This window comes from Leptonychotes weddellii, chromosome 3 (assembly GCF_054177405.1).
Source record: "Leptonychotes weddellii isolate Sample4059 chromosome 3, ASM5417740v2, whole genome shotgun sequence".
Classification (NCBI taxonomy): Eukaryota; Metazoa; Chordata; class Mammalia; order Carnivora; family Phocidae; genus Leptonychotes; species Leptonychotes weddellii.
The window spans coordinates 119562932-119589345 of NC_138371.1; the positions used below are offsets into that span (position 1 = coordinate 119562932).

Sequence of the window (26414 nt, forward strand, 5' to 3'; positions counted from 1 at the left end):
ACCACAGATACAAACACATTTTGTATCTATTAAATCAAAGTCATATTAGACACAAAGAGATTACTATTCAAAGAACATGTAGCATGTATTTTATTATGCACAACCCAAATAAGAATGTGAATCCCCACTGCTGGGGGTTCAAAATATACTGCGTTTGGACCACTCAAAAACAAGTTTTATAGGAATGAATAATCACTCAGAAGTTCTCCAGACAGACAGTAGCTGACACATTGTTTTGTCACTTTTCATGGTTATCAGTCGTTCCGAAAAAAAAGACATATAACTACATTAGCAATAGGGAAGGTGAACAGATATACAAAGTATGTTTCCAGTGATGTGTGTGGCAAATAAAAGTAATTTTGAAGAAACATGATTAAAAAATGCTTTTTGGAATTTCAGAATCCTTTCTTCTTGTACTGCATCCTTTCCTTCTGCTTAATCCACTTCAATGTATGGTTTTCTGAGGGTAGATGGGTAGACTGCAGGGGCAGTGGCACGAATCTTGCCCCAAGACTAGCTGTAAGAAAACCAACTGAGCTGGAGTCAGAATGCTCAGCTTATAAACCTGCAGGGTTTATACTTAAACAGCTTTGTGGGGCACCTGGGTGGCTCAGTCGTTAAGCGTCTGCCTTCGGCTCAGGTCGTGGTTCCAGGGTCCCGGGATCGAGCCCCGCATCAGGCTCCCTACTCAGTGAGGAGCCTGCTTCTCCCTCTCCCTCTACTCCCCTGCTCCTGCTTCTCTATCTCAAATAAATAAAATCTTAAAAAAAAACCAACAAAAAAAAACCAAACCAGCTTTGTGAGACTGAAGGAATATTAAGGTCTTTAAATTGTTCTTGTCTATAAAGTTGAAAATGAGAAAACTGGACCCGAGGATTTGTAGGGTTCCTTCCTTCCAGCTCCAATGTCCATCAGTCTTCCTTTTCTAAACTGAATCATCGCCACCCAAAGCTATGTTGGTGTCACATCATCCTGGGACTCTGTTTTGCTGCTTTTTGATCTGATGACAGACGGTGGCCTGCAGACGAGTCAACAGTGTAACTGGGAGTAGATGATGAAGCTGGCTGGGTCCATGACTGGATGAGAGGAGTGTCACATGCCCCTAACACAAAGATGTATCAGACTGTGCAGGAGGTCGGTTCACTGAACTAGTAGGAGCTAATTATGTATGCAGAAAACGCCAAGGGTTGTAGGTCTCTAGAGCCCTATCTGCACATCCACATACTTTTCCTGCTAGTGATTCAGCACAGAAGTCATGTTAAAATCAGCACAGTAGTTCTAGCTACCAACTTAGTATCCATGAGTCTAGCTTGAGTCTTTTTTTTTTTTTAAGATTTTATTTATTTATTTGAGAGAGAGAGAATGAGAGACAGAGAGCATGAGAAGGAGGAAGGTCAGAGGGAGAAGCAGACTCCCCGCCGAGCAGGGAGCCCGATGCGGGACTCGATCCCGGAACTCCAGGATCATGACCTGAGCTGAAGGCAGTCGCTTAACCAACTGAGCCACGCAGGCGCCCTAGCTTGAGTCTTAATGCATTAATAAGGAGGACTGATTACAAAAGACATTTACTATTTATTGTTACTTTTAATTAAATTACTTTATGAAGGTACCTTTAAAAAAAAAAAAAAACTTCTCTAATTTTCAAGGTACTCTCACATACTTTCCAAATCAGAATCACTAAGAGGTAGCGAGGAGAGGTATTACCATCTCCAGATTATGGATGAAGAATCGGAGTTCCAAAAAGATTAAGAAGCAGCTTGAGTTTTAGGAGGTCGGAGGTTTGTAAATAATGATGCTAGGGGTCAGGCCCGGTATTCTAACCGCTAGTCCAGAGCTCTTTTCTAAATGCCACCTCATTGTCTCACAACACACGATGCTCCCAACAGAGACCGGGCGGATGGAGGCGGTTAGTCCATCGTCACTATGAGAAAAACAACTTAGCACGATGTTCTCACTCAGACCTTCAGAACAGCTCAAGCTGACTTGCGGCCCCCGAGATGTGGAACTGTGACGGGATGATGAGGGTATCCCTCTGTACAGTACAGATGTACTGGTAGCCCTGAACAAAAAGCCCCTCTCACAGACCCCAAGCTACGGGAAGATTGCGGGCAGCGCCCGGGCCTCAGCTGCCGCCTCGGGGGGCAGCCCCGACCTGCGGGGCAGCCATGGTCCGTCTGTCTTTTCACCACGTGCTCTTAGTACGTGATGACGCCTGCTTCAAGTGTCTTTTCTCTTTTAAGAAAATCGTCAGATATATTCAAGATGGTCATCCACAGTGGCATTTAGAATTTAAATGTACCAGAATTTTTCTGTGTTCCCAAGATGTCAGAACCATTCTAAAAGATTAATCAACTAATTGTCAGTCTTCCATTTTCCATTCAACATTTCCTATTTTCTAAAGGGAAATTCTCTTTCCTGGGTTCTAAAGTACAGTGATTTGACAAATAGGATCTGAAAAGCAGGATTATACCCACATTAAGAATGTTCATTTTTTTTCTGTCAGATCCATATTTTTCAGAATTTGGGACAGAATACTAATCTAAAATTTTTTCATTTAAACCAGTTAGGTAATTTTGCCTTTTTCTCATTTTCATTGAAATAAATATCCTGTCTATATACATACTGCAGAGAGCACTGCTTAGGCTGACTTTATTACAATACAGAAAACGGTTAGAAAGATACTAACATATGAAGGTGTTTAGCCGTTTTATGTAAAATATCTTTAATCGGGACAGATATGGCATTATTTAAATAAGTTCTCCACAGAGGACAGGAACGCCAGTTCAAACTCCTGATCAGAGAATCTGCTTACAGATGCCCGAGCACTGCTTCGGATTTGGAGTCTCTTTTCCTCGGACATGGAAAGAATATGAGCCATGGTCTCCGCGTAGCTGTCTTCGCTTTCAGCCAGAAACCCAGTTCTCCCTCCGTGGTGAGGCACGACAATGTCCAGCTTCGGGCCCCCTGAATTGTGGGCAAGGATAACCATGCCAGCTGCCATACACTCAACAACTCCTGAGAAACAAACAGAAACCACGTATGACATTTTGAGAGCAGTCATGAGAACAAAGATGAGCAGAAACCTCCACAAATTATAAGACACTCATGAGAAATTCAAGCAAATGTCTGTTGTGTCTATAAATTTGCTCATTAAACTTCCCTGGTACCAAATAATTCTAAGCTTTTTTTCGTTTTTAAGCTTCAGAATAATGCTACTTCAGTCTTCACTGAAACAGACAAGCAAGAACAGTCTATAAAAAACAGACATACTGCGGATTAGAAAACAAAGTAGAAGACTACAGAATGCTAGCAAGATGGCAGATAATTAATGGTTACTGAAAGGTAAAAGGTGTAAAAAGGTATCAAAGCGAAATTTCAGGAGTTCAGATGAGAGCATTAGAAGGTTTCCCTCCTCCCTCTACTTCTTCTCTTCTCCTTTGTTGGCAACTCTTCTTTTGCCCACTTCTGAACCGCTCTTGTTTTCAGCATTTTGTACCAGGGGCCTTCTCTCGCTGGGCACACTTTCTCTAGGCAATTCTACCCTCATCCGTGGGGCTTCTGGAATGACCTGGACAACGACCCAGACAACTCTCCAGTCTGTGTTTCCAGGTCGGGTCCCTCACTTGCACTGCAGACTCGTGTAGACAACTGCCCACTGGACACACACTTCTGTGTCCCCCGAATCGTTCTAACTCTACATGCAGGGAAACTGGCTCATCAGCTGCCTCTCCTCTTGGAGTCCGTCTCTAGGGGAAAGCCATCCACCATTCACACAGTTGTCTAAACTCAAAAGCCCCGGGAGGTCCTCTCCGACTCTTCTTTCTCCTTCGTTTAACAAATCCCGTTCATTACCAAGTCCTGTTCAGTCGTGCTTCAGAATCTCCCTCGAGCGTGTTCGCCTACCACCTTCAGACCCAGCACCTCGTCTAGGTTGCCCAACACATCCTCCTGCCTTCCCCATCCGGCTCTCCCTGCTCCCCACCAATCCACCCCCCCACGCGGCAGAGTGAACTTGAGGAAACAGAAAGCTTTTAAATCCAACACTTAGACTCAGTCTCTCTTTCTCCCCCTGGCTTCACGCGGCCATGGGATCTGGCCCCAGGTCCCCTCTCCACAGGCGTGCTGTTCCTCCTGCAGGTTCGGGCCAGACCGAACCCTTAGTTCCTTGAGTGTGCTGGCTAATGCTCCTTTGTCACACCGGTCACAACGCCGCTCCCTCTGCTGGACATCCTCCTCTCTTCTGTAAGGCTAACTTCCAATTACTGTTCGGGCCCCTGCTTCCATGGCACGTCATTTCCTCGGGCAACTGTTCTCCGACCACACGCATCTGTGTCAGGTGTTTCTCTTGGGCGCTTTCAAGTCGCCCCGCACTTGCCCTGGCACAGCTCTCAGCACCCTATCCAGTAAAGCGCTGCTGAACTGGTCAGAGGCACACACAGAGCTGGAAGTCTCTGCACACCAGCTCCCGCCGGCTGCGCCTGGCACAGCGAATGCTCGGTGCGTCTCCATGCAAGAAGGCACAGAAGTCAGGCCCTGTACGGAAGCGCTGGACTACACAGGTCTTGCTGCATGTCTGGGCTTCGTCGTGTGCTACCAACTAGGGACAGACAGGAGTGTAAGATAAACTGTGGCCTTAGGAGAGGACACTTCACTTGTATGTTCTTCCGTTTTCCCTGAACACCTGGCGGTGTGCGGCACAAAACAGCCACTTGAGAGATACATCTTGAACCAGATCAGACACAAACCAGCACTTGATTTTACATCAGAATGTATGCATAGCAGGAAGTCAGGGGTAGAGAGTGCAATTTGTGCTAGACAAAACAAGGAAGGCTAAATTAAAGGCTAAGGAGATTAAAGTCAGACACTTATAATGGGATTTGGCAGAAAGAGGAGGGGCCGTTCCAGTAATGAGTAAGGAATCAGCAGAACCAACAGAATTACTGTGAAGAGCCCAGTGGGCTCAGCTTTTGGTGTACAGCAAAATCACCTGAGGGGCTTTACCAAAACACATCTACGTGGGCCTCACCCAGAGATTCCGATTTGGTCCTTCAGTGAGATTAGGCCGGGAACCTGTCCCAGTCTGCAGGTGGGGTTAGGTGGGGCAGGGAAAGTGGGGCAGGTAAGAGCAGGGGCTGTCTGAGTGAGGATCCAGGCTCTGCCTCTTACTGCGGCCAAACAAGGGCAAGTTCAAAACCTCTCTGTGCCTGCGTTTCTTTATTTGTAAAATGGAAATAAGAATATATATGAAGCAGGGTTTCAGAGAGGATTAAATCAGATAATGTAAAGATTTCAACAGTGACCTACACACGCAGTCAGTTGTCAATAAATATCAGCTATTATTAGTGACTACATACAGTTATGTCCTGCAGGGTCTCAAATGAAAAAAGCTTACTTGGTGGACTGGGAGAAGAGCACTAAGACTGGATAAAAACCTCCACAGTATCAACATTTTACCGAGAGAACCTAAAATGTACAGACAGACTTACCAATCCCAAAATGCTCGTTCCACATGGTATGCAGACCAATTGTTGCTTCAGACAAGTAATTCTTTAACTCATCAAATGGGATGTTTATTTTAAATTCCACATCTTCTTGAATTCCTAGATCCTCAGAAAGCCTTCTCAGTTGGTTTACCCTCAGCTCATCATCTTGGTTTCGACAACCTCCAATGAGGACAAGTTTCAGTGAAGGCAGTGACTCAGCCACCTTCTTATTCAGCAATTTAGCAAAGGCTTTGATCTGCAAAGGATGATTCTTTTCAGGCCGGAACTGACCAATGGAAACCAGTAAATGGCCTGGGGTCGTCTTTTTGTCACGTAAGGGAATGTCCAGAAATGTCTGCACATCACAAGGTGGATAAACAATGTTAGTGCAATTCCCAACTTTCCACAGGGAGAGAATGTGCTTTAGTGTCCAAGAAGAATTGACCATCACTACATCACTGCAAGAACCAACAAGTCCATAAACAAAAGCAAATAAATAATAATAGATGAGCTTTACTTTGCTGAGAAAAGGATTCCTGGTAATGAAGGCTGCATTGTTAAATCCAACATTTTGATTCTTCACTACGGAGAGCATGTCCATGCTGATCGTGGGATAATGAACATAGCTTCCGATGCGACAACCGCCTAAATACTTAAACAGAGGAAGTGTAAACGCGTATCCCATTGAATCGATGTAGACGTCGGGAACACACTGCATTAGAGCTTCCCAGCCAAGAAGAATGGACCCTAGACTTTGGCCCAGCAGTGTGAAGTGAGGATAGAGTGAATCTTCCACAAGGTAGCGTTTCCTTAAGAAAACAAACTTTACTGGGTGAGTGAGTCTGATGTTAAATCTTCGGAAAGCACCTTCTAGTATCTGCTGACCACTGACATTAACATCACCAGTATAAACGACATAAACTGCTTCAGGATACCTAAAATAGAATGTAATAGTTAAGGTTTTCATTAGTTTAGGTGAAAACCAAGCAAAAAGTTGTAGATAATTATTTTCTCACAATCATAAAGAGGGTTATTTTTAGATCGAAAAAAAAATTTTTTTCCATTGTTTTTCATTCATTGTACTTGGTCTACTGATGCTCCTCTTTCCGGAGTCTTCTGCTGCCCTGTAAGCGAAATGTTAGTCCTCCAAATAAGACCTTTCACTCTCTGCTATTTCCTCTTCTAAGAATTTCACATAGCGCAGACATCAACAAAAATTGCTGATTGACTTTCCATTTTTAAGAAATATTCAGAAACTTTATTTTGACAACTCTCTCAATATAAAATGGTAATAAAATACTAATAACATTCACAAACAAGAGTTAAAATTTACTAAATGTATCTCTAGATAGGATCATAAATGCTAAAACATTACTCAGTGTTTTTATCTGAGATGCAACAAGATTCTAAAAGCTAGATCTGGTGCCTGCATCAAAATTAGATATGATATAATTATAATGGAAATATGTAAAACTACACTCTTATGACTATTTATGCTTTTGGCATTTGTTCTGATTGTGTGTGTTTTTAGTTATTCTTTGATTCATCAAACATTTATTCTGTATCTAGTATGAGCTAGAGGTTCTGGGGATTCAGAGATTAGTCTTTACCTTCAAGGAGCTGAGTCCAGTGGCAGAGATAGATATATAAACATAAAACTGCAAAACACTGTGATATGTGTTGATAAAGATAGCCATTGGGTGTTGTGCAGGCCTAAAGGATGAGCATCTAACTGCACCTCCCAGCAGCCAGAGTGATCCTTATAAAATGTAAAAAGGATTGTCACCTCTGGTTGCTTAAAGATGGCCACAAATTCTTTGACACTTTGGGATCTATGTCCCCTCCCCTGGAATAACAGTGGGCTCTGTGACTCCTTTTACCATTAGACTATGTCAGAGGTGACATTTTGCCAGTTTCTAGACCCAGGCTCTGAGAGAATGGCAATTTCTACTTCACTCTAGACAAGTCAGCTGTCACGTAAGGAGTCCGGCTATCCCGAGGCTGCCGTATTGTGTGCAAGCCCAAGGCAGTCATGTGGAGAGGCTGCGGGATGACAGAGATGCCTGACCCGTGCCCCCCACCCTCAGCCGCTGGAGCTGTTGCAATTGTCCCAGCCCAGGAAGCAGACATGTTAAGAGAGGCCTTCAGATGACTCGGCCCCAGCTGCCATCTAGCTGCAGCCGCTTGGCATGAAGGATTCCCAACAGGGCCCGTCAGTCCCCAGACGGTTAGAAATAATGATACATTCTTGTTTTAGCCATTACATTTTGGGGAGGTTATGCAGCAACAGATAAGCAGAGTGTCATCCCTCTGTCTGAAATCCTCATAGGGTTTTCCATAGCACTCAGAATAAAATCTAAACTCCTTACTCTATTCACTCAAGCCCTGTGTAACCTGGCCCTGCCTCCACTCTCTCACGTACCCACGGGGTCAGCCAAACTGGATTCCTTTCTGTGAACAAGCCACGCTCCTTCCGGTCTCAGGGGACTTGCAGGAGTTGTTTCCTCTGCTTTGAATTCTCTTTTCTCATCTTCACTGTCTGTTCCTGAGGCAGACAGTATGGTTTGTGGTTTATAATGCAGACTCTGGTAACTCAGTTTCCTTGTCTGTCAAATGCGGGTAACAGTAACAACCTCATACGGTTGTTGTGAGGACTGAGTGAGCTAACGCGTGTAAAGCACTTCAAACAATGCCTGGCATCCAGTAAATGCTCAGTAAATTTCAGCTGCTTTTGTCATTTAGACTAAAGCTAAGTATTACCCCCCTGGAGATTTTCCCTAATTACTCAGTCTAAAGTGTGGACTCACAAATTATCCTATTCGGTTTTCTCACATAGCATTTCTCACCATTTGATATTTTTCTTCTTTGCTTATGATCTTGTCTCTCTCTCTAAACTAAAATCTAACGTCCATGCATGGTGGAGCTGTCACAAAACTTTACCAATGCCCTCAAGAGCTAGATAATCCAGTTAGACAAGTTAATGCACAGAGTTATGAGAAGCAAAGAACAGGAGGGATTAGAGTAGGAGTAGGGAAGGCCTCAAGGAGATGGATAGTAAGCGGAGATTTAAGAAAATGTTCTGAATCTAGGCAGTTATGGAAGATGGCAGAGGAAATGCAGGGGTGGTGGCTGGAAGCCAGAATGAGCCAAGAATATAGAAATGTAGAGTGAAGGGAATTCCGCGTGAAGGCTCTGGAACTGGATGAAGGGGGTGTGCCAGGAAGTAGCGTAACATTGGAAGAATAATAGTTTTCCTCCTATGATACAACCACCAATGGAACTTGGACTTTACCATGTTTGTTCCTCTCTACAAGGGGATCGTAAACATTTTTGGGGTGAGTATGGGGGTGCGGGTGGGGAGAAGGAAGCCTAAAACTTTAAATGACCAGTTAACAGCATACTCTTTCTAACATGGTAACTTAAGACTTCTGATAGTGGTATCAACATCAGAATCAAATAGATGCTTTTACAGAGATTATTTCCTGTGTACCACTACTGACTAAAAATATTCAGGTTTAAAGCGCTCCCCATGACTTGGTATATTTACTATTCAACTTCTTCTCCATGCATTCTTCCAAGGTGACAGTTATCCCCACTAAATTTTGCCATCAAAGGGCAGGTACTTTCCCTTTCTAGTTCTTTATCATAGCAACTAAAATTCAATAGGATCTTGTAAGGCGGGTTTGGCATATAACAGAATTATTTCCTTATTGAAGAACAGTTAATTCCTGGCTATAAATAAGGTATTCATATCTGGATAATGGTGAATATCTGGATAATGATTTTTTTTTTTAAATGGTAATAATAGAGTAAATTAGCTAAGAAAGATGCATACCTACTTTTTCTGCAGGGCTCTTAAGGCACACCACAAAACTCTTTCTCCTCCTCCACCAGCATTGCAGTATGGATGAAAAAATGCAACCACCATTTGCTTTTTCCCATTTTTGCTAGCTGATGCTGACGTTTTCTTTCTCTGTAGCAGCAGTCTGATTCCCCAGAGGATAATGAACAGACATACACATAAAGTTCCACAGACTGTCAGCCCAGGGAGGAATAATGAATAAAAAAATCTGAAACAAAAAGGAAAATGTAAAAATCGACACAATGCCCGTTCAAAAGAAACTACAAATTAAAGTCTGCTTTTACATATCCGCTTTCTATATTAATAGTGAAGACAAAATTTTTATAGCTGGAAGTCTGCTAACAAAATACTCAATTTTTAATATTCTAACACCTATAAAATGTCCAATGTCAAAAGGCAAATCCTCTTTAATTTCAATCTCCACAGAATGCTAGCAATTCAATATAACTTTTCTTTTTAATTGGTAGTGAAAATCAATGATGAGCCACCTTTCTCCTAACAGTGTGTATGTGTTAAAGGATTAAAAACAAATTTAATTACTAACCTAAACAAGACATGATTAGGAATGGCATCTGACCCTCAAAATTATGACACAGAACTCAAGCAATATGTCTTTGAATGATCAATAATGAACTTCTTTTTGTTGTTAAGATTTTATTTATTTATTTGACAGAGAGAGACAAAGCAAGAGAGAGAACACAAGCAGGGGGAGTGGGAGAGGGAGAAGTAGGCTTCCTGCTGAGCAGGGAGCCCGATGTGGGGCTCGATCCCAGGACCCTGGGATCATGACCTGAGCCGAAGGCAGATGCTTAATGACTGAGCCACCCAGGCGCCCCAATAATAAACTTTTAATTAGGTAAAAGTTCGATTATATAGTAAATCATTTTCATTCTCTCACTTGACCTCAAATAGAATAATTTCTGGGGCAAGAGGAACTTAGATACCTCCATTTCTTTTCTTTTTTTTTATTTTAAAGATTTTATTTTATTTATTTGATAGAGAGAGCACAGGCAAGGGGAGTGGCAGGCAGAGGGAGAGGGAGAAGCAGGCTTTCTGCTGAGCAGGGAGCCCGACACGGGGCTCGATCCCAGGACCCTGGGATCATGACCTGAGCTGAAGGCAGCCGCTTAACTGACTAAGCCACCCAGGTGCCCCGATACCTCCATCTCTATTACAAGTTCTGCATCTGATCTGTTTCTATGACCCTAAAATCACTGCCTTCCTTCAGGTGCCTCTAAATGAGTTGCCAAAAATGCACCAACAATCTACTTCACGCACATTAGTGAACTCGCTCCCACACTGACTGCTAAAAGGTTCTCCAACTGCCGGGCTGACTAAAGCTCTGCAAACACAAGGAAGGACCCAGGCTTGTTCACCACTGGATGCCAATGCCTAGCATTATACCTGGCACAAAGAAGGCATCCACTAAGTATCTGTTGACTGAATATAAAATCTTATTACCTCCTCAGATGTCTCTTAGATTATGTTAAAATAATTTTTCGAAGTATGTTTTTAGGTTAGGGGTTGAGCAATATAGGTGGTCCCCAACCCCATAGTTTTTATATCTTGCCTACCCTTTGTAAGAAGGAAGAGCTTGTAAGGCATAAAAACACTAAAATACTAAAACTTAAATACTGAAATTCAGGACCAGGGAAAACAGAGTTAAAGTATTTGGTGGGGAGGGGGTGACAAGTGGGGGACAAAGATATAGAAGCTCTAAGTTTGTACATAGTAGTGAATAGCAGATTGGGTTCTGAAGGGCTTAATGACCCAGCATATATTAGGATATTTTGTATAGTTACAAAGTTCTCCATAAGTAAAAAACACATGAATTCTTCAGAGAAATAAATATCTTATTCATATTTAGTTTGGAAAACAAATTTCTCCTGTGGGATTTCCTATTGTGAATAAGTCTATTACCTGAAGAGGTATTTGACTTATTAAAATGATTTGGTCTCAGGATAACTTTATACTCTTAAAAATAACTGAAGACCCCATACAGCTTTTGTTTCTATCAGGATTTCCCAACCTCGGCACTACTGACATTTTGGACCACATAATTCTTTGTTGTGAGGGCTATCCTATGCATTATAGGATGTTCCTGGCCTCAACCCACTGGATGCCCATAGTACCCTACCAATGATGGCCATAAGAATTATCCCCAGACATTGCTAAATGTCCTGCAGGGGTAACATCACCCCTTGTTGAGAACTACTCATTTACACTGATTTATCTACCAATATTTAGCATATCAGAAATGAAACTGAGGAATTAAAAACATTATGAATTATCCCAATAGTAATGACAAATCCATTACATGTTAATATATCTTAGTTTTACTAAAAAAAACAACAACAAAAAAACAAAACCCTATATTTTCCAAACCAATAAATAAATAAATAAATTCAGTAAGAAGGCTATCACTGTTTTATATTTTTGCAAGATTCTTTAATGTCTGGCTTAACAGAAGACAGTGGCTTTTCACATCTGCTTCTGCATTCAATCTTGGTGCTATGTTGTTTTATTTGAAGTATATGAAGGCAATCCAGGCTCACTCAGATATGTAGTAGGAAGAGGGAGTATGTTTAAATAGCCCTTTCAGATACAGTATTTTTCTGTGATATTATACCAAATTAGACAAGTGGCAATTTCTTAATGGCCAGGTGCAACATGGAATATGAAACTGAATCAATGACCTTTTCATACTCTGTTATATTGAAATATATTGGTCTATCTTACAATTTGAATGAATCTTTTACCTATACATGATTTTGTAACATCATGACTTGATTATTTGGAAATTATTGGTTCATGACTCATGGAGACTTTCCAAATGTGGGCACATTTCATTGTACAATATCCCCAAATCACATTTGTTAATATCACTACCCATCTCATCAGGAAAATCTTTTAATTACTGGAAAGTGATCAAGCTCTGAATGGCAGATACAAGTTTTCCAAAGTTCTAATTTTCACATGAAAGTTCAAACTTTATTATTAGCAACAAATTTTGTCACTTGTTTTCTTTGAAGTGACAGGTCACTTCATTTTCAAATAACCAAGTCAGAAGAACCACAGTTTATCTGTCAGTAATTTTTTCAAGTAGAAACCATGTCCCATAAAAAAAAGTGTCTAATTCAGCTTGCAACTTAGCAATCATACAACCATCATACTTCAGTATGGAGACATTATATAGAATATTAAAAAGATATGTATTCAAATCAAGGGTTAATATTTAACAAAATTAATTTTTACTGTTTCAAGGACATTCTTAATAAAACTGGCTTTAGCAAGTGCATGGTGTCGAAAAACACAAGACTATTAGAACACTTTGATGTCACTGCTTCGATTTGTGCTAATTAGCAGTTTTATCCACCATTACTTTTGCACTATCGGTGCAAACATAATGAAAAAGCAAATGTTATCTTAAATTATTATAAAAATGGTTTTGACCTTGAAGAACTACTAAAAGGGTCTTGGGGACCTGCTAGGTCTATGCCCATACTTTGAGAACCACTATCTTAAAGGATGAACAGAGAGCGCCTGAGTGGCTCAGTCGCTAAGCTTCTGCCTTCAGCTCAGGTCATGATCCCAGGGTCCTGGGATTGAACCCCTGCATCGGGCTCTCTGCTCAGCGGGAAGCCTGCTTCTCCCTCTCCCACTCCCCCTGCTTGTGTTCCCTCTCTCGCTGTCAAATAAATAAAAATAAAATCTTAAAAAAAAAAAAGGATGAACAGAGTTTGACAGAAGTGGTAAGATTTGTGATTTATTTAACATTTGGAATATATGAGTTCATTAAAGCAGTATTATACAGCTTTCCCAGGACAAGCCAAAAGCCTATTTAATTTAAAATGTGGCTGACCTATAGAGTACAAAGATTTTTATGGCATTTCCTTCTAATGATTTAAGTGGTAAGATTCACGTGATATATTTTCAAATTGAACGATTTAACTTAAAATCAGAAAAAAAAATCATTATTAATGACTAAAGTTGAGCCAGTCCTTTATTCTGTTAGTTTCAAAGACACAGACTCTATAAATAAGTTTATTAAACATCCTATAGTACTTGTACATTAAAATTACCCATTTTAGGGGCGTCTGGGTGGCTCAGTCAGTCACGCACCAACCAAGCTCAGGTTATGATCTCAGGGTCCTTGGATCCAGCCCCTTGCCAGGCTCCAAGCTCAGCAGGGAGTCTGCTTAAGAATTCTCTCTCCTCCTCTCCCTCTGCCCCTCCCCCATCTCTAAAATAAATAAATCTTAAAAAAATTACCCATTTTAGAATGTTTAAATATAACTAAAAATATGTGCCATTAAATAATGCTTACCATAGAAACACACAGCTTTCAAAAGATAACTGTAATCAACAGTGAGTCATTCATTCAACAAACACTTATTTAGCCATTATAATGTGCAAAGCACTGAATTAGGGATATTTCAAATGGCAGGGAAGAATACGAAACCTCTGAAAACAGAATTTCCTTAAAAAAAAAAATGAAAACATAATTTCCTGTTCAAAATGTTTTAAATAATCATTATAGAATTTGATGTAGAGGGGACAAAAATGAAGAAACAATACCTGAATTTTGGAGAGAATATGTATATACTGCTATTCAGGATGCTATGTGTTAATTACAAATTTTCAAACAACAAAAATAGGTAGGTGTTGAAAGAACTGTGTAGATGGAATATACTAGGACTTCTTTTTCTTTTTCTTCTTTTTTTTTTTAATAAATACAGGGCAAGGCACGTAAAATACAGTAGTATTACAATAACAAATACAGGAAAAAAGTCTGGGTTTTTTTCACCAAAATGTTAACAGTAATCATCTCTGGATGGTAGCATACCTGGGGAATTTTCTTTTTTGCTCATCTATTTCCTAACTTTTCTACAAGAAACAATGTATTACCTTGTGATAAAATTTTATGTAACTATTTTTACATCAACCAGAAATAAAGATCAATGGATAATCATGAAGCAGAGGATGCAACATAAACTTTATATTGGTGAAAATAAAAAGAACCCTCACTAAAATGGAGTCAGGTCAGAAGGGGCAACGCAAAAGGAACCCTATCACTCACGTTAAATGTCATGAAGAACTGTCAATTCTAGCCTCCGAACAGAAAAATCCTAAAGGGGAAGGAATTGTCAATTATAGACCCCAAAAGAAGAATCCTAAACAGGAAGAAATCATCACTGACAGGCCCCAACAGGGAACGGTGTACATCGCATCTCCTACAAGAGTACTTCTGCAACTCGGCCAATGAGAAATCCTCACCACTCTAGCTTTTCTCCAGACTTTCCTTCAACCCCCACCCCCCAACTTCCTCCTTCTCCATAAAACAATGGTCCTGTCCTTTGCTGGACTTGCCTATGGTTTTGCCGTAGCTTGTGCATCCAGAAATGCAATTCTCTGCTATTCCCGGAAAACAAAACAAAGCAAAACAAAACAAAATCATTTTTGCTGTTAAGTTAGCTGTTTTATTTTTAAGGTTAACATACTTAAGTGACATATGTTAACAGTGACAGTTCCAGTGAGTGAAAGCGGGGAAACTACGACAGGAGAAGGAAGAGCCAGTTTATTCTTTACCAAAAGGAGAGACACGACAGTTTGGAAAATGATTCGTGGCTCAATCATAAAGAAAAACGAGGACTGAATGTGAATAATTTATAAAAGAAGAATTGGAGTGCGAAGAAGAGAGAGAAAAAAACAGGAAGGGAAACTCGATCCCGCACCAGAATGGGGCAGGCGAAGAAAACGCGGTAAACTGAGTCTTTAACCCAGTCAGCTCCAGTCTAATTAGAAGACTCCAAAGTGAGAGGAAGAGCGCTCACTGTCCTTGAGGAAATTGCCTAGAGCCGTATCAAGAAGCTCCTCCTCCCCGCAACTTTCAGTTGCACCGGGCGGACAAATACCACCGTGAAACAAAACGCCTCCAAACCCATACCACCTGCTCCTCACCTCAATAATTCGCACAGGTACCAACCCCCTTTGGTGGTCGCCATCTTTCCTCGACCCCCGAACTCAGGAAGCGCTTCGCTGTTCCTCTTCTCTATTGGCTCCTGAGGAAGCGGGCGGTGTTCTCTCCGCCCCCACGGGGCACATTGTGCATTTCAACTGGCTGCTGGTAGTAGCTTCCCACGGCCTTCCAGCCAATAGAATCTTCCGGAGGGGGAAGCCAAGTTTTCGGCGTGGCGCACGAGCATCCCGCCCCTCTAGTGGGCGGGGCCGTAATGGGAGTTGGGCTGGGGAGGGCGTGGCCAGTGATGGACAGCCGGCGCACCCGCCCTCCGCCCCCTCGCCCCACTGGAAGCCCCTAGCCCGGAGCCCGCCAGCGGTTGAGACCAATGGGAGGCCCTTGCGCGGCTCAGATCGATATTCCAAGTGCGGAGTTCACTCCCGCGGCTGCTGCAGCGTGTGGGATCCGCGGCGCTCTGAAGCCAGGCGCGGAGCGGAGAGGGAGCTGTGCGGAGCGGATCCGTAGCCGGCGCCCGCCACGCCGCACCTTCCCCGCCGGCGGTTGGCGAGCCCTGGGATCTGTATCTCCGGTCCGGCTCTGCTCCGCTCTCCCGCCCTCCTGTCTTTCTCCGCACACGCCGGAGGCCGAAGACCGAGTCCGCAGCGCACCGGCCCGAGGTAGCGGAGACCTGGGAGGGAGGACCGGCTCCCGCCTGGGGCACCGGCAGGGCCGCCTCGGGGTGTGAGTGAGGGTCCGAGGCCCACCCTCCGCTCTGGCGCTCATCCCCGCGCCTCCCCCCCCTCCTCCAAGGGCCAGGGCGCCGTGGCGCGCAACTTTGAACCAGTCCGTAGGGCGAGGGCTGCTGACCCCTTGGTCTGGAATGCAGGGGCCCGTCCCCAGACCCATCCCCGGGTGAGAAAGCCGAGCCGCAAGATGCCACCCACCGCCCGCTCCTCTTCTCCCTGGGTTTTAACGCCCCGCTTCTCCTCCACTAACCAGGTGACCTGTGGGCTCTGGGCCGATCACAGAAGAAATTGGCTCCTCCGGAGGAGGTTGCTTGAACAGGAAGGACAGATTACAGCCAGAGAAGAGGCCAGTCGGAAAGTAAGTTTCCTTCCCCCGGCGCTGTGTGCTCACACCTACCTGGAGGACTTTCCACGCCCACCTGCCGGCCTTTCTCTGCGGCCCCGCGTGGCCGCAGGGCGGTCAGAGCCCCAGCCCCAGGGGAATCGGGGATCGTAGCAAGAGCACCCTCAGAAAAGGCATGGCATTAACGGGTTTGCAGGAACGATTGAAACCCCAGCACTTTTCCATTCATCTTTGTGTTGAGGGATCTGAAGCTGGAGATGTAAAGTGAGCGTCGAGTTGCTGTATAAGAGCTCTTAATTGCCCAGAACGATTAACTTAATTACCTAGAGAAGTTATTCAGAGTGCGCGGATCTCTTTATGATGTGTTCAGGTCCTGCAACTTTTTTTTTTTTTTTTTTAAGTAGGCTCCACACCCCCTGTGGAGCCCAACAGGAGGACTGAACTCAGGACCCTGAGATCAAGACCTGCCCGAGCTGAGATCAAGAGTGGCGCTTAATTGACTGAGCCACCCAGGCGCCCCCTGCAACTTTTCTTTTTTATAAAGAACTATTTTGAGTTCATTTTAATTACACAAGTAACACAGTAACGCGGTGACTTAAAAATGCAAGCAGTACAGAATTATTGAGCATGAAAAGCAGATCTACTTTCTAATCCTTTTCTGTTGATTTACATATGTCTTCATTTGTTCAGCAAACATTTATTGAAAACTTACTGTTTCAGGCATAGTGTTGAAGAGCTGAAAATACTGTGGTTAAAAAAAAATGTGTGTGTGTATATATATCCAGAGAAATCTTTAGATTTTGTATGTGTGTGGGTTTAAGATTTTTGTTTTGTTTCACATAAATGAGATCACATAGTGTATATTCTCCAACCTTTTTTTTTCTTTTCAATAGAACCGTGTTTTAGAGGTTGTTTCAGTTTAGTACATAAGCATCTGCCTTAAGTTTAACCTCTGTACAATATGGATGTATACTATGTGCATACCATAGTATGTTCATCTTTTCCCTGTGAGTGATCCTTCTGGGTGCTTCTAACCCCCCCCCCCAGCAAGCCTTGCTGTAGTGGACATCCTTGTACATGATTTCTAATGCTGACTCTTGAGTATTTCTTAGGATAGGCATGTAGGCCTGAATTGCTGGTCTACAGATTTCTGAAGTTAACATTATTGTGTGCCCTTTTGTAGTGAAATCTGTCTTGGGCTCTGGTGGTATAGCAATGAAAGGTAAGTGGATTAATGGATTGTTAGAGTCTGGCTGATCGGGGATTCTTGGTGTGATGACTCTGCATTTAATGGAGGTGTGAAGAACATGTGAGTGAGGGATGGCTCAGAAAGGGGGAGACACTTCCAGACCCCTGCAGTGCCCCCACCTCTCTGCCCATCAGAAAAATCCTTATCCTTCCAGATCAAGCTCAAGATGCTTTCTCCTTGAAACTTTGGTAACTGCTTCTCCCAATGTTGACCTCACCCTCTTCTGGATTCCTTAGATAATAGTATTAGCCAGCATTATTGAGCTTACCACTACTAGGCACTCTATTAAGTACTTTATACCCCCCTATGTGCACAAAACCCTTTGATATAGGTCTTATTTTCCTCTTATCACCATTTATTTAACAAATTTTTTTAGTATTTTATTGTGTGCCAGACATTTTAGGCACTGGGGATCCAGCTAAGACTAACTAACACCCTGCCCTCAAGGAATTTATGCCCCAGAGGGAGATGCAGAAATTTAAAAGGGTAAACGAAGGGGCACCTCTGTGGTGCAGTTGGTGGCGCAGTCGGTTAAGCATTCAACTCCTGGTTTCAGCTCAGGTCGTGATCTCAGGGTCATGAGATCTGGCCCCATGTCGGTTCTGTGCTCAGCGCAGCGTCGACTTGAGATTCTCTTCACTCCCTCCGCCCCTTCTGCTCCTGCTCTCTCTCTCTCTAAAATAAATAAATAAATATTAAAAAAAAAAAGTGGTAAACAAATAGTGTAATTTCTGGTACTAATAAACATTGTGAATAAATCAGGGTATGGGAATTAGGAATGACATGGGAGGGGAGATGCTCGTAGGCAGGTGGTCAGGGAATTCTCTGAGGTGGTTGTATGAATAGAGACCTGAATGGTTCAGATTTGGGGGAAGTGTTCTAGGTTGAGGAACTAGAAGGTGTCAAGGTCCTTAGTCAGGAGTGACCTGAATGTTGGAGGATCCGTAAGAGAAAGCCAGAGTGGCTGGAGCAGAGAGGAGAGGATGCGTACAATACAAGGTCAGGGTTCATCTTTACAGAAACTGAGGCAGAGAGAAGAAAGTTGCCCAAGGTCCTACGGGTAGTAAGAGGCAGATCTGGGATTGAGTCCTAGCCAGGTCTTTTTGACTTTCTCAGGTTAGTATTTTCTTTCACACTTCTTTGACACCTGGTCATACCGTCTGATATAATTATTTAAACTTATCTGAATGTAGCTACTTTTTTTGCGACTCTGCTTCTTGAAACTAGGGACCAGGTTTGTATCTTTTTTTTTTTTTTTTTTTTTATTTATTTATTTTGAGAGAGAGAGTGCTTGCACGGCAGGGGGAGGGGCAGGGAGGAGAGGGAGAGAGGATCTAAAGTAGACTCCATACTGAGCAAGGAGCCCAACCTGGGGCTCGATCTCATAACCCTGAAATCATGACCTGAGCCATAACCGAGAGCCGGACACTTAACTGACTGAGCCACTTAGGAGCCCCCAGGTTTTTATCTCTTAAAAAATATTCCCCAGGGGTGCCTGGGTGGCTCAGTCATTAAGTGTCTGCCTTTGGCTCAGGTCATGATCCCAGGGTCCTGGGATCGAGCCCCGCATCGGGCTCCCTGCTCAGCCAGGAGCCTGCTTCTCCCTCTCCCACTCCCCCTGCTTGTGTTCCCTCTCTAGCTGTCTCTCTCTCTCTCTCTCTCTGTCAAATAAATAAATAAAATCTTTAAAAAAAATATTCCCCATAGCCCATAATAAGAGGTGTACCACAGTCATTCTTGAATGAATGAATTACAGCAAGATGCTTCCCTCCCCTCTCTTGCCACTCCTCCCCCATTCTTTTCTCTTCAGAGGCCTGTCCGGGGCAGCAGTGACCTTGGAAAGGAGGTGGTGGTTCATGACTGGGTCATTCAGCCTTCACTCTGCCAACATGGAGCAGCTTCTCTTTCTCTGGTGCTGGGCCAAAGCAGAACAGATGTGCAGGAGTGGCACAAAGATGAATTGAGGTCAGCCTCCGTGCTTTTGGAGCTGACAGTCCCAGGTGGCTGCACAGCCCAGCACTCAACAGGTGAGAATGGTCAGCCCTTCCTGGGAGGAAGGCTACAAAAAGAACTTTAAGAAGAGGTGTTGTGAGTGAGGTCTTGAGGGAGAAACACTGTGTGTCAGCCGGGCACGCAGAAGAGTGAAGGAGGGGATGTCCCAGGTAGGGACCAGCATGTGCAAAGGTCCAGAGGATAGGAATGGAAAGATGGATTTGCCCTGAGTGGCTGGACAGGGCTGGAAAAGTGATGGTGGGAGGCCCTGCTGTTCAGGCCTTTGGACTTTATTCCACAGACTGGGGAGTTTGTGGAACCTGGGAAAACAGTGTGAGGTGCTCCTCCAAAGAAAAGGGTGAATGGGGAGGCGAGCTGCTGGAGACTTGCTTAGAGGCCTTTGCCAGTGGTCAGCCCCCCCAGACCCAAGGTGGCTGAGACCCTACAGAAGAACTGGGAGTCGCATTCCCTGTGGAGTTGTTGTGTCAGGGAGAAAGGAGGTTTTTTTTAGACTCCTCGGTGTCCAGAGTGTCAGAGGCAATGGTGGTCCTACTAGCAACAACAGAGAGTGTAGTTGATATACAGGTAACTGGGGATAAGCTGGGGGTGGGGCGGGGGCGGGGCAAGGAACTGGGTAAAAAGCTGGGGGGGCCAGAGAGCTGGATTTTAAGTGCTGCTTATCTGACATTTATCTTCATGGCAAGAATGAAGATGGCCCAGGGCCATGATGACTGTTCATGTTCCAGGGTGTGCAATGTTATTTTTATCTCTAGGATTAGAATCATTACCAAGTGAAATTCTCAAATGTGTGACTTTTAAAAAAAAAAGAAAAAACTAAGTTAAAGGAGAAAAATCTGAGCAGATCAAAGGTCGATGAGATAAAGTAGAGGGCAAAGCAGAGTGACTTGTTATTGTGATGTTACCAACATGGTAAATAAGATTTAAAAACACCAGTAATTGTGAAATCTGTGGATTTGGAATGCGGCACTTGTGTTGAAGCCTCAGTCCCTACAGAAACTCAGAAGTACTCAGCATAGGGCGTTAGAAACACTTAGAATTCTTAAAAAGTTACTGTTATAAACATAATTTAATTGTATAAGCGAGATTTGGAAAATAAAGCCCAAAAGGGTTTGAAAATTGACTTTTACTCTTATCACTCTTAGGATGACTGTTAGCTTATTTATAAACTTCCTTCATTATTTGCTTTTGCTGCATCAGGTTATTAATTTTTAGAAATAAAAAAATCTATTCTTACAACTGACAGAGCACCAGTATTAACATCTTTGGCATATTGCGGTCCAGTCAGTCTTTTCTGTATTTTTTTTTTCTTTTTCTAAACTCCATGGTGTGTGTGTTTTAACAGCTTTAAAAGCTGCCCATTAGCGAGGCTGTCGTTATTATCAGTAAATCTGTGGCGTCTTGCTATCCTGGCAGATTGACTGGTTTAGTCAGAGGCATCTCCGTCCCCTCCCCTCATCCCAGCCCCGGGTCCTCTCCCTCTGCTGCCCCAGGGCAGTGCTGCACCCAGCCTGCTTTCTCAGCTTCTGCAGCGGAGGGACAGGACTGCTAGCACGTTCGGGCAACCCCGCAGTTGATGCTGCTGGCTGTTTCTTGTTTCTAATCTCAACTGTGCCTGCAAATGCTTTTCACTTGTTATCTGTCAACCTCTTGCGACTCAGTGAGCTTTGTGCTCCATCTCTGCCTTCCTTATTCTCAACAAATGACCTCTGTTCTTACTTCGAGAAAACTGACACCATTGTGTCTGGTTTTCTTCCACTTTCTGCCCACCTCGATGCACCTTCTTCCAAAATTTTATATAGATCTACAGTCTATTTTCACTTCCTCATCTAGTTTCAGGACGGGCTTGCTTTCTTTTCAAGGTCGTCTTCTCTATGAGTACCCTTGACCTCTGCCCCTTCTTCTCTACCTGTTCTGGAGCCCATACTGGTCATCTCTTTTCTCGCCTCCAGTCTTTTCCTCTCTGCAGGCTTCTCCCTTTTGGTTTATAAATTCATGCCATTTGCCTTCCTTTTAAAATCTCTCCCATTACTTTGTGTCTCCCATTATTAGCTCTTGTACTATTTCTCCCTTCCCTTTCTTCTGAAAGAATCGTCTTCACTTGCATGTTTTTTACTCTCCCATTAGCTTTAAGGTTTTTCTTTTATTATCCTATCTGTTTATTGAACATAAAAGAAATGTATGCAGCCATATATGTAGTTATAAAACATAATAAAATAGAGAATGCTTATGAACCTACCACCTGACCAAGAACGAGAATATTATCAGTGCCATGGCCATCTACCCATCTACCTGTTCCTTCTCTTGTGTCACCCGTCACTTAGACGTAACCACCCTCCTCAGTTTTTTGTTTATTGTAACCCAGCTTTTGTTTTTGTTTTTGTAAAGTTTTATCACATATATATGAATGCCTGAACAATACATTATTGACTTTTGCTTGTTTCTGAGCTTTATAAAAATTCTATCATAATGTGCTTAGTCTTCTGGGATGAGCTTCTCTCATTAGACATTACATTAGGGAAGTTATCTATTTATGTAATTTAAATAAAGATGTTTCATTTTTACTTCCAGTATAATTAACATACAGTGTTATGTTAGTTTCTGGTGTACAATATAGTGATTCCACAATTCTCTACATTCCTCAGTGCTCACCGTGATGAGTGTACTCTTAATCCCCTTCACCTATTTCACCCATCCCCCACCCAACTCCCCTGTGGCAACCATTAATTTGTTCTCTATATTTAAGAGTCTGTTTTTTTGTTTGTCTCTCTTTTTTCTTTGTTTTATTTTTTAAATTCCACATATGAGTGAAATCATTTGTCTTTCTCTGTCTTATTTCACTTAGCAATATACCCTCTAGATCTATCCATATTGTTGCAAATGGCAAGATTTCATCTTTTTTATGGCTAATATTCCATTTTTTATATATACACAAATACACACCACATCTTTAATCCATTCATGTATGGATGGACCCTTGGTTTGCTTCCATATCTTGACTCTTGTAAATGATGCTACAGTAAACATAGGGGTGCATATCTGTTGTTGAATTAGTGTTTTAGTTTTCTTCAGGTAAATATCCAGTACTGGAATTACTGGATCATATGATAGTTCTATTTTTAATTTTTTTGAAGAACCTCCATACTATTCTCCACAGTGGCTGCACCAGTTTGCATTCCCATCAACAGTGCACGTGGGTTCCCCTTTCTCCACATCCTCACCTACACTTGTTGTTTCTTGTGTATTTGATTTTAGCCATTCTGACAGGTGTGAGGTGATAATCTTATTGTGGTTTTGATTTGCATTTCCCTGAAGATTAGTATTGTTGAGCATCTCTTCATGGGTCTTTTGGCCACCTGTATGTCTTTGAAAAAATCCTCAAGTTCTCTGCCCATTTTTAATTGGATTATTTGTTTTCTTGGTATTGAGTTGTGTAACTTCTTTATATGTTTTGGGTATGAGCCCTTTAGCAGTTACGTCATTTGCAAATATCTTCTCCCATTCAGTATGGTAGGTTGCTTTTTTGTTCTTTTGATGGTTTCTTTTGCTGTGCAGAAGCTTTTTATTTTGGTGTAGTTCCAGTAGTTTAATTCACTAGACGTGGCGTTTCTAAGATTCGTTGCTATGCGTTATGCCGTTGTGGGAATATAGCATCATTTATCCTTTATCCTTGAAGGATATTGGGTGGTTTGTGGGATTTTGTAGTTACGAGCCATCTCCTGGTGTAGACTGGCACTCTGTCCACTCTATCCACTTCTGTTCAAGTGTTTCACCACTTGTCTGGAACCTCTTTTGTTTAGGTTTCCATGAATGCCAAAGGCATATCCTCCCTGATTCTTCTTTTAATAGTCTCTCTACTACATTTTTTTTTAAAAAGCTTTATTGAGATATAATTCACAGTTACATGCAATTATCAACAACAGTCAACTTTAGAATATTTTCATTACCTCAGAAAGAAACCCTACACCTTCAGCTATCACTGAAGCTGCCTCCCCATGATCCCCATGCCTAAGCAACTACTAGTCTACTTTCTAGCTCTTTAGATTTGCCTGTTGTGAAGATTTCATATAAACGGAATCTTTGTCTTGTTCCTGATCTTAGGGAAAAGCTTCCAGTCTTTAACCATTAAGTATGATGTTGGCTGTGGGTTTTTCATAGATAGCCTTTATCATGTTGCAGAAGTTCCCTCCCAGTTCCTAGTTTCTTGAGTGTTTTTATCATGAAAGGATTTTGGATTTTGTCAAATGCTTTCTCTGTGTCTATTGGGATGACCATCTTTTGATTTGTATTCTATCCATGTGGTGCATTCCATTAACTGATTTTGGATGTTAAACCAGACTTTCATTCTTGGGACAAATCCCACTTGGTCGCAGCATGTAATCTTTGTTTATGTTGCTGGATTGGGTTTCCTATAATATTGTTGAGGAATTTTCATGTCCATATTCACATGAGATAATGGTTTGCAGTTTTCTTGTGATGTCTTTGACTGGTTTTAGTATCAGGGTAATGCTGGCTTCATGCATAGAATGAGTTGAGAAGCGTTCCTTTGTCTTTTATTTTTGTTTGTTTTTTGGGGGAAGACTTTATTAAAATTTTGTATTTTCCTCAATCTTTGATGGCATTCAGTGTTGAAGCTGTTTGAACTTGGGCTTTTCTTCTTGGGAAGCTTTCCAGTTACTAATTCAAGATCTTGTTGAAGGTTGATTCAAATGGTCTATTTCTTCTTAAGTCAGTTTTGGTAGTTTTTCTTTCTAGAATTGGCCTATTGCATCCAAGATATCTAATTTATTGGCATACGATTGTTTCTAGTATTCCATTATAATCCTTCTTTAAGATCAGTGATAATAAACCCCTCTTTCATTTCTGATTCTCTTACTTTGAGTCTTTTCTCTTTGTTTTCTTGGTCATTCTTGCTAAAGGTTTTATCAATTTTGTTGCTCTTTTCAAAGAATCAGCTTTTGGTTTCAACAATTTTCTGTATTTTTCTATTCTCTATTTAATTAATTTCTACTCTAATTTTTTATTCTCTTGTGTCATGGGTTGAACTGTGTCCCCTAAAAGATAGGTTAAAGTCCCAAGCCCTCGTACCTGTGAATGTCATCTTACATGGAAGTAGGGTCTTTGCAGGTGTAATTAGTTACATTAAGATGAAGACATACAGGATTCTGGTGGACCTTAAATCCGATTTCTGCTATTCTTATAAGAATGTCATTGAAGACATAGAGAAGAGAAAACCATATGATTATAGAAACAGATTGGAGTGATGCTTCTATTAAACAAGAAATGCTAAGGATTGCCAGCAACTACCAGGAGGTAGGAGAGTGTCATGGGACAGATTCTTCTTCAGGGCTCCAAAAAGGAAAATTTTGACTTCTAGCCACCAGAACTATGGGAGAATAAATTTCTAATACTCAATTTGCGATATTTTGTTACAGCAGTACTAGAACATTAATATAATTTCCTTCTGCTTCCTTAGGTTTAGTTTAGTCATCTTTTTCCAGTGTCTTAGGCAGAAGGTTGGGTTATTGATTTGAGATCCTTCTTCTTTCTTAATACAGGCATTGACAACTATCAGTTTCCCTTTAAGCACTGCTTTAGGTGCATCCCATAAATTTTGGTATGTTATGTCTTCATTTCATTTGTCTCAAAAGTATTTCCTGATCTTCCTTTCGATTTCTTCTTTGACCCACTGGTTATTTAGGAGTGTCCTATTTAATTTCCACATATTTGTGAGTTTTCCCAGATTTCTTTCTGGTACTGATTTCTGATTCCACTGTGGTTGAAGACCAGACTTTGCATTACTTCCACTGTTTTAAATTTATTGAGATTTATGGCCTAGCATATGGTGTATCCTGGAGAATGTTCCATGTGCCCTTGAAAATGGTTCTGTTACGCTGTTCCCAGGTAGAGGGTTCTGTATATATCGGTGAGGTCTGGTGGGTTTATAGTGTTGTTCCTGTCTTCTATTTTGCAATTCTGATACCAGTTCCAGTGTGTGGGTTTTTTTTCGGCACACCAAGCAATTCGTGGGCCAGCTGGGTGTCCTACAATTTAACTTAATCCTTAAGTTATCCACTTGGAGATTGCATCAGATCCCATAGGTTCAGGGCTCAGTCCTGCAAGACTACCCTCCTACCTGCCACTTCAGACAGCATTTCTAAGTCCACGTTGTCACCTGTGCATCTGACTGACCAGCTATAGGATGGAGGTTCCAACAAGCCCCTCCTTTAATTAATTTGCTAGAGTGACTCACAGAACTCAGGGAAGCCAGATGGAAGTGCTATAGTGGGCAAGGTCTGAGAGAGAACTTTAATCTCACATCACTTAGAAAATTCCAAGGGCTTTAGGAGACCAAATATATATTTCTTTTTCTTTCTTTTTTTTTTTTTTAAAGATTTCATTTATTTATTTGACAGAGAGAGAGAGAGCACAAGAAGGGGGAGCGGCAGGCAGAGGGAGAAGCAGGCTCCCACTGAGCAGGGAGCCCGATGCGGGACTTGATCCCAGGACCCTGGGATCATGACCTGAGCCGAATGCAGAGCTTAACCAACTGAACCACCCATGCGCCCCCCAAATATGTATTTCTTATTATAAATCACAATATCATCTGTTTCCTTGTTGACACTCTGCACAGTTTTGTTCATTATTGAAAGTAGGTGTTGAAGTCTCCAACTGTCACTGGGAAATTGTCTTTTTTCTTTTCATTTCTGTCAGTTATTTTTGTCATGTATTTTATGTGCTATTATTAGATGTATATGTTTG

The 26414-nt window shown here is 42.2% G+C and overlaps 2 protein-coding genes across 4 annotated transcripts in view; one reads left to right on the forward strand and one right to left on the reverse strand.

The window, feature by feature from the left end:
* Window positions 1-60: 60 nt before the first annotated feature.
* Window positions 61-15800, reverse strand: ALG11 (ALG11 alpha-1,2-mannosyltransferase). Of its 2 annotated transcripts, none has more exons than XM_006740478.3 (4): window positions 15307-15625; window positions 9323-9553; window positions 5487-6418; window positions 61-3015 (listed from the first exon to the last, which is right to left on the reverse strand). In XM_006740478.3, the coding sequence occupies exons 1-4, from the start codon at window positions 15348-15350 to the stop codon at window positions 2744-2746; spliced, it is 1479 nt and encodes a 492-aa protein (XP_006740541.1). In that variant the 5' UTR covers window positions 15351-15625; the 3' UTR covers window positions 61-2743. The 2 variants fall into 2 exon arrangements, with proteins under 2 accessions (XP_006740541.1, XP_081671010.1); XM_081814884.1 differs by lacking the exon at window positions 61-3015 and adding an exon at window positions 3022-4590 and having other exon boundaries at window positions 15307-15800.
* Window positions 15801-15809: 9 nt separating this feature from the next.
* The window catches only part of ATP7B (ATPase copper transporting beta), a 73719-nt gene continuing 63114 nt past the window's right edge, over window positions 15810-26414 (forward strand). The window contains exons 1-2 of one of the 2 annotated variants that reach the window (XM_031035773.2): window positions 15810-15981; window positions 16304-16408. The gene's annotated coding sequence lies outside the window, so the exon portion shown is untranslated. Of the gene's footprint in view, window positions 15982-16303; window positions 16409-19452; window positions 19670-26414 lie in introns of those variants that run through there. The other variant, XM_031035772.2, reaches the window with a different exon arrangement.